Source organism: Ctenopharyngodon idella, chromosome 20, assembly GCF_019924925.1.
Source record: "Ctenopharyngodon idella isolate HZGC_01 chromosome 20, HZGC01, whole genome shotgun sequence".
Lineage (NCBI taxonomy): Eukaryota > Metazoa > Chordata > Actinopteri > Cypriniformes > Xenocyprididae > Ctenopharyngodon > Ctenopharyngodon idella.
In genome coordinates this window covers 12,349,380-12,364,750 of record NC_067239.1, presented here as the reverse complement: position 1 = coordinate 12,364,750, position 15,371 = coordinate 12,349,380, and the positions used below count along the sequence as shown (strand labels likewise).

Genomic DNA, 15,371 nt, shown 5'->3' with positions numbered 1-15,371 from the left:
TGATCAGTTCTCATTCGGACTACGTTTCCCATGGGCCCTCATTCCTGGGACTGATTGCACCGCATCACACTCACACTATTTAAGACACACACACACACATCGCGAAGTCTTGATTTGCCGTGGTGATCATTTCTGAGCGTTTTTCTGTGGATTGTTTACCTGTTATCGTTTGGACTGTTTATTCCCTGTGACTCTTTGCTGCCTGCCCTGATCTCTGCCTGTTTCCCGGACTGTGATTGTTTTGCTGCCTGTCTTGATCCTTGCCTGCACCCTGATTCTGTTTGTCTGCCGCCTGCCTCGACCATTGCCTGTCCCTGTTTATGCCTCTGCCTTTGCCCTGTCTGCTCTGTAAGTTCTTTTAATAAAATAGCTGCAAATGGATCCACATTCTGTCGACCCATCATTACACCCACCCCAACTTCTTGTTGTCAACAGGAAATATATCTACACATGCTCTTAAAAAAAAAAGGTACCAAAAGTTTTTTTTTTTTTTTTGCAAAGCCATAGAACAGTGAACAGTTCTTATAAAAGAACCACTTTTTTCTTAGTGTGAAGAACTTTTTTCCACTATCCACCTTTTTCCTGACAAGCTTACTGCATTTTGAATTATGGGAGGCACTTCCGGTTTGGGGAACTTCCACTCAAAAAGACTGAAACGAATCATTTCAAATTATAAGGTTGCACTACAAATAATCCTTATCTGTCAGTTTGACTGAATAAGTTGTCAGACATCAGAAGAATAACAACACTTGGTATTTTAATGTGACATGATATCACAAGAATATCTATGGCAGGAGCTCTTTTCAGTCGCTGCATTCTTTTCCTCCTGTTTTCTTTTTTCTTTGTATTCCACTGTTAAAATATGAAGATTTAGCTTATGATATATTCCATGAATAATTCACTGGAATGCACTAAGCATGTGTCATCTTTTCTCCCCAAATTCTTGTGTCTCTTTCCAGGTTTGTTTTCACACAGATGTCTCCCTTTTCATTTCTAATCCCTATTAACAGTATTTACTGGAATGTTTCTAAAGCAGGTAAATACAGTAATTGTCTGTTAAAATGATGGAAAGCACTTTCAAAGATTATAACTTAATGCTAAAGTTAATGATTAAGACAATGTATGTTACATAACATATATAGACCTATTACTACAGTGATATTTAACCCGTCCTTATTGCTGTGGATCGAATCAAGCTTTTGGGGTTATTTATGGTCTGTTGTAGTAATTTGTTATTTTTTTTAGTTTCCTTTTAATGTTCGATGGTTGAAGGGTAAGTAGAATAATGTCACTTCATTGTTCCCAGTTTTTTTTTTAAAGAAAGAACCAAAGATACCAAAAAAGAACCTTTATTTTTTAAAAGTTTTTTGAACCTCCAAAAAATATAGGCACCGGGATATGATGCCACACTCAATATTTTAAAAAATAATATATGATGCAATGGAAGATTCCTCCTTTTGTATTTCAGCTGAGGCGTCAATATATGCTGTTCAGATTTTCTTGTTCAAACGGCTTTTTGCTATATCAATTCTCAGGTCAATGAATTAGATGTTTTTAAAGAAGTTTGGCAACTATGTTTCAGCAACAGATGTCAATAGAGGGCCCATAACTGTGTAACTTCGATATTTAGAGAAAAGTTTAGAGAAAAGCAATTTCTAGGTTAACTTCCCTGAAAAGTGTAAACACTGTGGTGCTATGAAAACACTGCACTTTGTTTGAGCAGCCCAACATAGCAACATCGACTCAAACAATGAGGTTTGGGAAGTTGTGAAATTGTATGAAAAGTGTGTCAGACATGTTTCCATTCTAATGAAGTGTGTGCTACCTGTGCCTCCTCGCGTGCGGAGCGTTCCTTGTTGTGTTGATGTGTTGACCCCTCCGAAGACTGTCATGCCCTGCGTGAGTCCAGTGGCATGGAAGTTGTTGTAGTTGGGAATGGCGGTGACCCCAGTGACCCCACTGAAGCTGGGGTAATGCTGCGGCGTGGGTTCGACGCCATGTTGATAACCTACTCCTCTCTGAGACAAGCTGGTGTCCCGGTCCTCTGTTAACTTAGCAGCCTCTTTGTCCTTACATTGCACACAGCCCATCCTCTATGATCTGACAAAGACAGAGAGAGTTTAGGAATAAACTACCCTTGTGAAAAATAAGTACACTTCAGACTACTTTTTAAAATTCTGCAATTTAAAAGAATATACTTAAGTGTGAACTTAATGTAATGTTTTAAACACTTAATCGCATGTTATTTATAACTAAATGAAAATGTATTATAGTTAAAGTTTATATTAAATTAGTTGAACTTAAGAGTGCCTTTTTGACCCACTTAAGTAGTATTTAAGTATATCTTTATATTTAATTTCATAATTACTTCTATTGTCTGTGAAATATGGTTCATGTGTACTATCTAATGTACTGACAAAGATTTATGGTAAACTAAAATATACTTTAATGTTATTTAATTACTATTGAAACTTGTATGTCATGCATTTAAATATACTTGTAATGACACATTAGAAGTTGCAATTTGGCACATTAACTTTAAATCTATATTTAACAACAATACAGTTACAATTATAATCAAGTACTTTACATGTGCTTTATGTTATGCTTTATTTTAGTCAACACATCAAAATAAGTGTCATCTTTTTAAACCAAGACAAAAAAAAATGAAATTACAAATTGCACTTTTTAACTTAAGCGTGTTAAAAACAGTCATGAAAGTGTGCTCTTTAAGTACACTTAAGTGACCTTTAATTTTTATTAATATTATATTATCTGCAGGTACAGTGTTATGACATACAGTATATAATACAGCATAGAGGAAGAATTTCTTTTTGCATATAGATTATTTTAAAAATTATTAACAAACAAGTAAGAAGGATAAACATTTTTTCAAGCTCCTCTTGTGGGATGCAGGAAATCACTAAATTCACTCACTAAAGCACTACAGACTCAAGCAGAGAATGTGTGTGAGTGTGAGTGTGAGTGTGTGTGGGGGTGTGTGTGTGTGTGTGTGTGTGTGTGTGTGTGTGTGTGTGTGTGTGTGTGTGTGTGTGTGTGTGTTCTTCCATTCATCAGTGCAGAATTTTAAAACTGAACTCGGAAGTTCTGCCCATGATCCATCAACAGCACAACAGCTGAACTGTCTGAAGGACAATAAACTCCCATCAGGAAACTTCAAGATCTCTTATCCCTCTTCCAGAAGGTCCTCACAGTGAAACACAGAGAAAGAAGACCCTTGTGAAGAAGTGTGCTGAGTTGTGTTGAATGCTAACTTGTAGTGTACTTTAATAGTGTTTAAAAAACTGTACTTGCAGATAAAATAATTTTAATGAACTATCAGAACACTTGCAAAGTATATTATTTCTGTAATAAGTACTCTTTTTAAAAGTGTGCTAAAGTGTACTTCTTTTTCACAAGGGGAGAGAAGGCAACATACAGAAGATGTCTTTTAGGGAGAGACTAATTTACCAAAACAGAGGGGCATATTAAAAAGACAACTGATACTTTTATTGGACACATTCTTATTCTAGATTGATTGCTCTGTGCAATAAACACTGAAGAACTTTAAACTGCATCCAACTAGACAGAAATTAACATAGATTTTTTTTTTTATTTATTTATTTATTTTTTTAAGGACAGTCTGTACTGACAGCTGTTTTTATGAACAAGATGGCTGGACAAAATCAGTGCATGTGTTTGAGAGGAAGAGATAAAGGGACGATAAGGTGTGTGTGTGTGTGTGTGTGTGTGTGTGTGTGTGTGTGTGTGTGTGTGTGTGCAAAAGCCAGTTTTCATGCTATAATATCTAGGAAGGAGTTATGAGGAAGATGAAGGGGAAAGTAATGTGTTTAAGGCTCAGAGCTGCTTATCATTTAAGGCAGAGGAAATAAGACATCACACCTTGTCTAACCACTAATGCAAATCTGGACGAGTTTCTATCAGTTCTGTATCGGATTGAGATCAGCAAAGAAAATATTTTTTAGTTTTTAAATTTAATTGATGTTCTTCAACAGTTTCAAATGTGAGAACACATGGATCTCAGTGTTCTTAGTTATGACAGGAGCTGCTCATCTTCACTTGCCTCCTAGAGACACATAATGAAAGATAGCACAAGACAAACTTGCTGGGTCACTTTGTACCCGTTTATGACGGGAACATCCAGGAACAGAGAATCCCCCTGCCACGGTTTTCTCTCTCTCTCTCTCTCTCTCTCTCTCTCTCTCTCTCTCTCTTTTTCCTCTCTATCTCTCTCAGACAGACCCCTGCTGAGTGTCAGTGAGCAGACTAGCACTCAGCACTGCCAGTGGACGACACGCTCCTACACCTACGAGCATGTCTCCTGTCGTCTCGCTCTTACGCTAATCCACAAAGCTCTCTTTCCATATCTTTTATATTTGTCCACCTCTGCCATTAATAATTTATGCCTTTCTTGCCCTTAAGCAGAACCACCTGCAGGCTGTCAGTGGTGTTAACTTGGGTTTAGCCCACATCCTCTCATTTACAGCTCAAGAATGCCCATAAACAACACAACAGCTTACTGAAACATGAACCCATAGCTCTCCACAGGATTTACTGAAGGTAAAGAACATTAATCCCAGGAAACCAACCCAGGGTCATAGGAAAAATGTGACTGTGGCGACATTTCTGCTGTCGACATTTTGCTGTTCTGTGTGATATTACATGCTTCTTGCACATTTCTTAATGTCCAGTAAGTTGCATTAAAAGCATGTTCAGTTTCATCCAAAACAAATAAATGTGAATCAGGAAAGTTTTTTTTACAGTAGTTATATGTATTGAGGCAGTTCGGAAATGATATGTCTGATCAGTGGCGTTTAAAGTTAAATGCTCTAACGCGTTTGAAAATAACATACCACCCACGCTAAACCCTATCACAAACCTAACCGATAGTGTTAACAAAAGCAAAGGCCAAAATGCATTTGCTTTTTGATGTCTTTGTGCTCTTATACCTGAGTGCTCCGCATTGCAAGTGCAACACTGTACCAGTTGAGCAACTGAACAAGTCAGAAAAGCCATACATATAGAGCTGGTTATGTGATGCAAACATTAAAACGTAATCGTTTACATATCATAACATAGTATTGTGCAACCGTACAAAAATAAGTCTTTATTAATCAATAATCTGCCTCTGTAGTCATAATTAGTGTGAAAAGGAATTGAAATTGAGTTAGTGTTTTAACTGCCATAGTGTTAATTTCAACTGGAAAAAACTGCAGTGAATTTTATGTATAGTTACAGTTTTGGAGTTTTAAAAAATATAGTTAGAGCCCCCGTTTTTCCAATGAGAATGTGTTGCAGGAAATCTAGCTGTAAAAAGCTCATTACATGGACTAACCTTACTTTAAACTGCTTTTGCAATGTAAATGCTTGTGCTTATAAAGCTACTTAAATCTGAATCTTTAAAGGTGCAAAGTGTAATGTCGATGGCACCAAAAGAAATTCACAAAACTAATCACTGTTTACTAACACACAAAAGCCAACAGAGATCATGCGTTATTATTATTATTTTGTTCTTTCTTTTCTGTGTGATTGACTGTGATTTTCTGTGACTGGAACCATCATAAATGATTAAATCCTGATCAGGACTGAAATACTATCTTAATTTCAGATGGAAGCAAACAAAAGCATTCAATTTGTCTTTGTTTTATTGCTGTTTCTTTAATAAATACTTGAAAACCATTTTTAATTAAAGGGTTAGTTCACTCAAAAATGAAAAACGAATCTCGATGGAGTCTCTTTAGAAAATTTGGACTAAACCATTCAATTCATTTAGATTAGTTTTCCGAACTCTTTATGAACTTTTTGAAGCGTCAAAGTTGCAATTGCGTAGGCTATCTGGAGGGACAGAAAGCTCTCAGATTTCATCAAAAAGATCTTCATTTGCATTCTGAAGATGAACGAAAGTCTTACGGGTTTAGAACGACATGAGGGTGAGTAATTAAGGACAGAATTTTTTTTATTTTTGGGAGAACTAACCCTTTAAGAAATTAGTTAGTGTCATTTTTTCTGTTGCATCTAAATTGGTATAAAGAATTAAGAAATTATAGTGGTATTTGTCTTGACTTCTGAAATTGATACTTTGACAATGCTTTTTTCAGACAAAATATATACTGTTATCATGACATTCCTCAGATTTACTCATGAAATAAGATACTTAACTTGTGTGGGTGATGTTCACACAAACTGCTGAAACTAATAATAACACAAGGGCTGTTATTTAGAAACTGTGTTAACTGTAACACAATTTTGTGATTTATTACAAATACTACCGCCGCAATATTTAATCACCAGAGAACTACTAAGTAATAATCATTTTAAGTAAAAACATTGCACACGTTGTAGACACATTAATGAATGAGACATGTGAGGTGACAAGATAAAAAGAGAGGAGTGAGGCAAGAAGAGATTGGAGAAGAACAGCAGAGAGGATAAGATGTGAGGGATGGAGACAAGACGAAAAGAGACATGAAAAGAGGAGAGAAGAATGAGTGGAGATGTGACGAGAAGAGAGAACCAGAGAAACAGGAGATGAGAGGAGACAAAAAAGAAATGAGAAGTGGAGGGGAAGAGAGGAGAAGAGGTTAATGAGTTTCTGCAGAAGACAAGTGAACTGCTTTATAAAGGGAATGATTGTAATAAGAGATGAGAAGCAAGAGAAATTAAGAGATGAAAGGGCAGATGAAAAAAGACAGAGAGCAGTCTGCAGAGACTGAGGAATATTTTATATTTTAGGAGAGAGAAAGACAGAGCGAATAAGAGAGAGGTGGAGACTTCAAGATTGTGGTTGTTCCATTACTGCAGTACTAGTGAAACTGATATGAAGAGTCAATATATAACCATTTTCATTACATTAGATTCATATGATTATTTTATTGAACTGTGTAGGCTGGCAGAAAGTGGTCAACCAATTTAGATTTTTTGATGGCCGATGCAGATGATTCAAAAATAAAGAAAACACAGCAGTTTTTTTGGCAAGGTTTCACTCCTTTTGGGCAGTATTATGATTCTGTTGTCAATATCATGAATGGAGCAAAGAGCAAGACTCTCAACCTAAACATTACCACAAGTTAAGATGGTGCCATTGTGCATAAATAACAGTGTAATATAATTATTTAAATCCTTCAAAGATGTGAAACAGTAATGATATAATTTTGATATTTTTTGATATACCCAGCACATACATACATATTTAAAGTGTAGTGGCAGCGCTGCTTGTAGCTGGATTATGGAATGCTAGTTGTCACCATAGTAATGACCTTGTCCCAATTCTTGCTGTCATTGCTTGGGAAGCAACCATCCTTGTAAAGCTTTCCAATACACACTCACTTTTGAGCTCAGACTCTCCCACTAACAGATACACCAAGGGAAATTGTCCATAACCCAGCGGAGATGTAGCTACTGGCCTTCATCTCAACCGTCTGTCAAATAAGGCCAGCACGGCACCATTGTGTCAAATAAACTCAGTATCAAAGAGAGAGAGAGAGAGAGAGAGAGAGAGAGAGAGAGAGAGAGAGAGAGAGAGAGAGAGAGAGAGAGCTGAATGCAACCATTTACTTTGTACAGACTAAAATTTTTAATTGACAAAACAGAAATGTTAAAAGTACAACTTATCAAATTATCCCTGAGCTATATTTCATATTTTTATATGGTAGCTTTATTTGAGGTATTACTTTATAATAATTAATTGGTTAATTTCTGTTTCGGATGTATGCCAGGTAATGCAGGGCTCCAGACTAACATTTGAGAGCAGCTTGAATTGAGATGCAGATACATTTAACTTATTAAAGGATTAGTTCACTTCAGAATTAAAATTTCCTGATAATTTACTCTCCCCCATGTCATCCAAGATGTTTATGTTTTTCGTTCTTTAGTCGAAAAGAAATTATGGTTTTTGGATTTTTCTCCATATAGTGGAGACTGCAGATTTTGCCTTTTATGATTACTGAAATGTGTCTGAAACAACTGTCAGCAATTGGTGGCTGCAATAATTTCACAGCACAGAAAATACAACAAAAATTTTAATCAATACATTCAACAGGAACATGTATGGCAACTCAGGAGCCATAATAACAACCTTGTCAAACGCAAATGTCACTGAACAAAAAAACTGAAAGAACAGAAGGCTAAAATACACAGAGAGTAATCAATGAGACAGCGAACAGGTGTGGAACTCAAATCAGCAACCATGGTAACAATGACAGGGAACAATGGCAAACAGGAACAGAATGAAAATGAAACCAAAACAGAACAAAAATCAGTCATACATATGGACAACATATGAGCAGTTCCACAATCCAAAACCAATTTAACTGCACATACAGATCAATGAAACTCAATTTTTAGGCCAGAGATATTGATTGATGTTCAAACATGGTTGCACATGTGGTAGTGATTATAACATGTAGGTCACCATATGACCCTCAAACTCATGATGCCACGTCATCATAAATTCATGTGCAAATGTATTTGTGCTTTTGTTGTGAGGAAAAAGAGGAAGTTTGGCATTGTTCATATAAATGCCTGGATTTCCACAGTTTCCTCAAGCTCTAGTAACTCAATACACATGGCCAAAGGCTATAGGTAACGCAAACATCTTAGAGGTGAAGTGTATTTTAATGCTACAGTTTAACATTTTCTTCCATCCCAGTTTAATGTGCAAAGTCAACTATAAGCAAGCCATTAGAAAATTGACTTCTTGATGAGTAAAACTTGGTTGCCACATCTTCTGACCAGTGAATTCTCATTTGTGTTCACCAGATATGGATTTTTTTATTTTTTTTTTTAAATAAAGAGTTTATGAGAATTAATTAAATCAACCGATATTATAAGCTAGTAATCCTCAGGTTTTACCATTAAAATTAAAAAAATTATAAGTGTCAACTCCCCCTATACACATGATCTAAATTTACACCCAAGAGTCCATTTGAGATGTGCTTGAAAAGAAACTGTACCATGAGCAATTCAATTTTCCTTGATCTTTGGAAATAAAAGAGCTGGATGCACCATGAAAACACTTTCAGAACTCAACACAGCTGAAAAAGACCATTTATTGAAACTAAGATGCAAAAATGGCTTGCTCCAAAATCAGTGAAGTGTCACAAAACCGGATGACATGACATGATGACAACATTTACAGATTAATAAGTGTGTTCGAGTTTATTTGGCACTATGCAGACTGATAAGTGCATGCTGGATAGACATTTTGTTTGCCTTGAGAAGGTGCAGATGCCATCAAAATTTGCAATCAAAGTACTGCGAGTGCAATTCGAGAGCAGTCGGCTGCCTGATTCTGCACAACTACTCCAGAGCAGCTGCACAAGCTCTGATGACGACACAGCTGTTTCACGATTCGCCGGATTCATCAATCGTCACCTTGGAATTATAAGGTTCTATTGGACATTTTTGTCAAAATTGAGTTACTCACATGCTTATTCTTTGACAACTTATTTACATTTTTTTTTGTCTACATTTTATAAAGTCGCTCCAAATCTGTAAGACGTTCATCTTCGAAACATAAATTAGGATATTTTTGATGAAATCCAAGAGGTTTTTTTATCCCCCATAAAAAGCAACGTAATTACTGTCATTCAAGGTCCAGAAAAGTAGTAAAGATATCGTTAAAATAGTCAACGTGATTACAGTGGTACAACCTTAATGTTATAAAGCGATGAGAATACTTTTTGTGCACAAAAACAAAACAAAAATAACGACTTTATTCAACAAATTTGTCTCTCCCGTCATTCTCCTACTCTGTTTACGTTCAGCGCTTCCAGGTTCAACATCAGAACGGCAAATCAGTATTGGCCGACGCTGTTCACGTTAGCAACATGACGCATGCGTGCGATGCTGACGCAGGAGCTAACCAATAATGAGAAGATAAATGGAAGTGAGCCAGGGTTCTGACGTAGAACCTGGTAGCGCTGAACGGAAACAGGCATATAAATCAAAACTGCCTAACGTTACCAAGAAAAATGTCAAACCCATGTAGAGGTAATGACTGTGAAGCTTTCGGGGTGTTGATGTACTTGGTCTGTGTATTGTTCATCATTCTGAAACAGATCCGGATACAACTTATAGCTTTTTGTTCAAAATGTTTTTTTATGAAACGTACCCACATTCAAGTGCTAATAAAAAAGAATGGATGAAGCTAAAATAAAAAGCAGAGGCTCTTCTTTCTTTTGATATACTGACTTTACATATTCAATACATATTCATACAAAAAAATGTCCTGAGGGTCATGACATTTTCTGAATATGATCAAAAATGTTGGTGCTGGCTGGCAACTTAAAATAAAATGGTTAATAAATTGGTTAAATCCAGCTGCAGCCAAAGTCAAACACACCTAATGATACTGATTTCATGTTCAGAAACTTGGCCTGCTCAGTCAAAGTGAAGTCACAGAGAAGACGCAGGATAAAGAACTGTTATGTCCAAAGACTAAAAGATGGTAGAGTTACTCTTGCTATAATATAACTAACCAAAAAATAAAATGTGAAAAATTACACCCATGGAAGGATGGCAATAAATGTGAGCAAATCAAACTGACGAAACAAGGCTAAGAAGGTGCTGCGGATCTGCTCAGAGAGACTTTTCTGTGTGGGCGTGGGTTTCAGATCATACAGAAAGGCTTTAAAAGATTTCCTTATAACCTTTCAGACAGTGGCACAAGTTACAAGCTACACTAGTCACATTTGACTAAACTAGAAGCCAGTGGGTGTGGTGATCAGTGTATTGTGCTGCTGTAACACTAAACACCGTTGTTTGCAGTGCTGCTATGATAGTGTGCATATATGTAGTGTTAGCTCCAGAGGATGTGGTCAACCTGAGAATGACAATGACAAAGCAACCACAATAACTTTCCATCAGAGGTGTTTCTCCCATGCGGGCAGCTGGAGCAGCCAAGACATCTTTAAACAAAATGTCAGGTCATTAAAGTCTCACCCGTTAATTAGACTAATGAGAGTGGAAATAAATAATCAGCAGACAGTTGCTTGGTTCACCTTGCTCAACAAACTGATATACAAGTTAGATCAAATACAAAAGCTCTACATCTCTATTATGCAATGTTAATGCTCAGCTTAACTTAAAATGCAAGCTTGAACTTGGATTCACAAGTAAAAAAGTTGAGTTTGTAGAACTTATATGTTTGATGAAAGCACAGACCAACTTTAATTGTTAAGTTAATACAACATTTTTTCCATAAGTTCAGTATACTCAAAAATGTCCTGAAGATAGTTGCCTCAAGTTTTGGAGTTCTCAATTCAGTTGATTTGTTTCAGTGTACTTTCGGGTGTCCTGCACCAGCCAAGCAATTGCCATTAAGATGAATGGAAATGCTAATGATAGCTCTCTCCTGGTATATTATAGATATATTTATATACAACATATAGGGTGAATTCAGGTTGATTGGGACACATTTTGCCATTGAGATGACTGGGATATATAAACTTAATATTCTATCCACCAAACCTAATCCTTTAGGAAAACATCATTTAGTATTTTTTATAAGCCGTTTTCCTCATTTTACTTTCCTTGTGGGGACATTTCTTCCCCACAACACAGGAGATACCTGGACCACACACACAGAGACATTACATTTTTACTAAAAAATAAATAAAAATCGACAAAATGAAAGATTCATGAAATTATATGTCCATAGATGTGAACAAGCGTAATTCTACTCAAAGAAAACCTTAATACTAAGGTTCTTAATTGATCTGAAATGTCTGTGTATGTGTGATTGTGTGATGAGGGATTTCCAGTGACACAACTGCCAGTCAGAAACGGGCGCAGGAGACCCATAAGACAAACCCACACAGTTGCTAGGAGACCAGATTCCTCCGCACGGCACAATATCGACAGTGTGAGAGAACAGTCTATACCCTCATCAAATGTGTATGTGTTGAGAGCACATATTCACAATATATTCCGATTGATTTTGCTGGTGATATAATATTATTACGTAACATTTTAAATATAACAATAATTTTAATGTGTTTTTTATTTGGTTATAAAGTTCTTAAAGACAGTGTCACAAGACTAGCTTTCCTTATCTTGGAAATATCAGTGTTAAGACAGGAATGTTTTAATAGCACCTGTCATGTAAACTTTAATAGCAAATATTACTTAAGATGGTAAATTTGATTCATTTCAGTGAACCAGATCAAATGGTCCACAATGAATCACTTAAAAATTGAAGTGTGTAAGTAATAGATTCATGTATTTATTACTGTTTATGTATTTATTTGATTAGCTTTTAGTTAATTAGTTATGAAAGCTATAAAAGCATGCTATACAAATGTAATTTCTTGGAAAACACTATTTAAAAATAAATTAGAAACCATGGAATAAGTTCAAATTTCTTTTAAATATGTTGTGGTCAGCCATAGACGTAAGCTACTAGATTAAATACATTTCTGTATCTTAAATCATTAGAGTTTAAAATAGCATATTATTTCTTCTAACTTATTCAGATTGAGTTCTGCTTAATAAAATTCGTTTTTGAGTTTACATAACAAATATTTGTTAAGTTGAATTAACTTTTTAAAAATTTAAAGTAAAATGAACTTATTTCATTTAGCGATTTTCATTTAGTTGTTTTGTACAATACAAGTTCATGAGAAAAAAGTACTTTTTTTTTTTTTTTTTTTTTTTTCCAATAATAGCAGGATCTATTGGCATGTCAGGTGCAGTCAGTCACTGAGTCTCTTGGCTGAATAAGCTGACTAAAGTCAAAGATGTCGGCTTTCTTCAGACTTCAGTCGCTCAGACTGAGTTTCTACCACACAAGTGGCTCAACGTATTAAATCACTGTAAAGGGTCAATATGGAGATTCAGCCAGACAATACACTCATCCAGATACAGTCCAAGACGAGGTGACGGACCTCTTGTGGAAAAACAAGCAAAAAACAAGCAAAGCTCAGTATGGTCCATATTCCAGGATGACAAAGCCAAGATTCATCAGGCTCAAATTGTGAAAGATAGGTTGGGAGAGAGCATGAAGAATCATTTTCACACATAAATTGGCACCTTAAATTCACTGAAAGTCTTTGGGATGTGCTGTAGTAGACTTTACAGAGTGCTTGACTCTTGCATTGGCAATACAAGATCTTGATCAAAAATTGATGCACCTCTCGATGGAAATAAATATTGTGATTTGTGAATAAATGGTCTGGACTCAGAGGTGCCAATTTATGCAATTGATTTTTAATGCTCCCTCCCAACCATTCTTTCACAATTTGAGCCTGATGAATCTTGACATTGTCATCCCGGAATATGGCAATAATGTGTCTTTCTACATGGTTGTTTAAGAAATGAAAAGTTACACACTCCATCAATTAGGGTTAGAAGAACTGTTGCCAAACATATAACATGCTATGTATATATATTCAGCTTTGCCATTACAGGAATAAATTACATTTTAAAATATGTTAAAATAGAAAAAAGTTATTTTATAAAAGTTATTTTAATATTGTTTAATATTGTTATATTTAAAATTTAATATTGTAATTTTTTTTTTTTTTTTTTTTTAAATGCAGCCTTGGTAAACATAAAAGACTTCCTTCAACAGTAATAAACAATCTTAAAGACCCCATACTATTGAGCTATAGCACTATAGCACATGTGACTTTACCACAAACTTCATCTGAGCACTGTTCAATCATAACATCAGTTGGAGCAAGACTTCTCAGGAAACAAGACCCTTCGGTGTGCATGTGCATTTGCATATGTGGTCAGTGCATCCAGTGCATGCTCACAAACCTGGGTTTTGTTTTGATGCCTCTGCAATTATGCTTGCACAAATGCATGTATGTAACATCACTGACACATAACAAAACTAGAAAATTTCGCTTCTTAAATGTGTGCGTGCTATTGTAAGCGATTTTACAGTGATATTTCTTTTCCCAAATGCAGGAATATGATATAAAAAAACAGTGCAGTTTGGAAAACTGCAATACTACGTTAAAGTTAATGTATTACACATTGCTACAATTAATACACAAACAAAGTAAAATCTCCAATCTAACTCATTTCTGCAGCAGCATTAAGAAAGGTGATGAGTGCTGAACCTTTTGACTGTTCACGGGTGGTTTGATTGTGTCAAATGAAGCTTGATCCTACTCACAGGCATATATATGAATGGCTGAAAGGCAGCTGCTCAGCTGGTTATTTCAAAATTAACAACAGAAATAGCTGTTACTACTGTAGATTACCCCCACCCACGTCTCTGGCCCTAATGTTTACCACCAACCACTGATCTAAGAAATGCAGCCTGGAGGTCAAATTAAATGTTGCACGACTCACGCTGTGGTTAAACACACATTTAAAAAATGACTTTGTTCTCTTTTAACATTTTTTGCTAAAATAATGCTTTCAAGTCAAAATTACAGCATTTATGACAATTAGAGAATCATGACAGAAGCAAATTTGTATTGCTCATAATACATTTTCATTGTGAAAATTGACAGTACAATTTTGAATGAACACACGCCACAGCAACAGTAAGGCCAAGGTATACTTTAAACTTTACGCATACCTGAGGGTCCGCGTACTGTGCGTGTGATGCAAATTTCGTCACCAGAATAGTACAAGCAGTGCATGATTTTGGTAGCTGCGTACTTTGTACATACAGGACGCACATGCACATTGAATTTGTTTTGCACCCATCAGTTGTTGCACAAGGTGGTAACACTGGCCCGGGCCATTGTTTCACAGTAGAAAATGAAACTAAAGAGACAGAACAACAACAACAACAAAATACCAGAGACATCAAACCCGCATCAGGGAACATGGCATTACTGAGGACTTGCACTGTCTTTGCAAACACTATTGGGGAATTCATTCTAAACTGTACAACAATTTTGCCATTCTTTAAATATTAAGCTAAATGGTCTCATAATAAATAAATTTCGAAATGTCTATTTACAACAAGTGCAGCTTGTTGGCAGAGGCTATGTAGACTAACTCCATCCTCCAATGTCTAATTGAGCCAGAAAAAAATTACAAAAGAAATCCCGCTGATAGCAGGATCAGTGGCGTGGAGAGTAAAGGCCCATTCACACAAAGAACGATAACTATAAAGATAACTATAACGATAACACACCAACCCATGTTATTGTTCTGTTTATTCTAAGCATGCGCTGCAGTTTTGTCATCTGCCGCTTTAAATGCTTAGCTCTTTAAAGCAGGATGGTTTCTGATTGGCTGTCAAAGTTTTTATTGTTATAGTTTTTATCAGCTGCAAAAAAAAAAAAAAAAAAAGTTCTGAAAGTGATTGCAAATATATAGTTTGTCTGTGCCTGTATCATTATAGTTTGGTGTGGACTCTGCTTTTCTTTTATATTTAGAAA

The 15,371-nt window shown here is 35.8% G+C and overlaps 1 protein-coding gene across 5 annotated transcripts in view; it reads right to left on the bottom strand.

Annotated features, from left to right (window-relative positions):
• The window catches only part of fynb (FYN proto-oncogene, Src family tyrosine kinase b), a 77,513-nt gene that overhangs the window by 31,853 nt on the left and 30,289 nt on the right, over positions 1 to 15,371 (bottom strand). For all 5 annotated transcript variants that reach the window (XM_051874601.1, XM_051874604.1, XM_051874605.1 and 2 more), the window contains exon 3: positions 1,826 to 2,100. In XM_051874601.1, coding sequence (XP_051730561.1) covers positions 1,826 to 2,090 — 265 coding nt within the window. In that variant the 5' untranslated portion in view covers positions 2,091 to 2,100. The remainder of the gene's footprint in view (positions 1 to 1,825; positions 2,101 to 15,371) is intronic.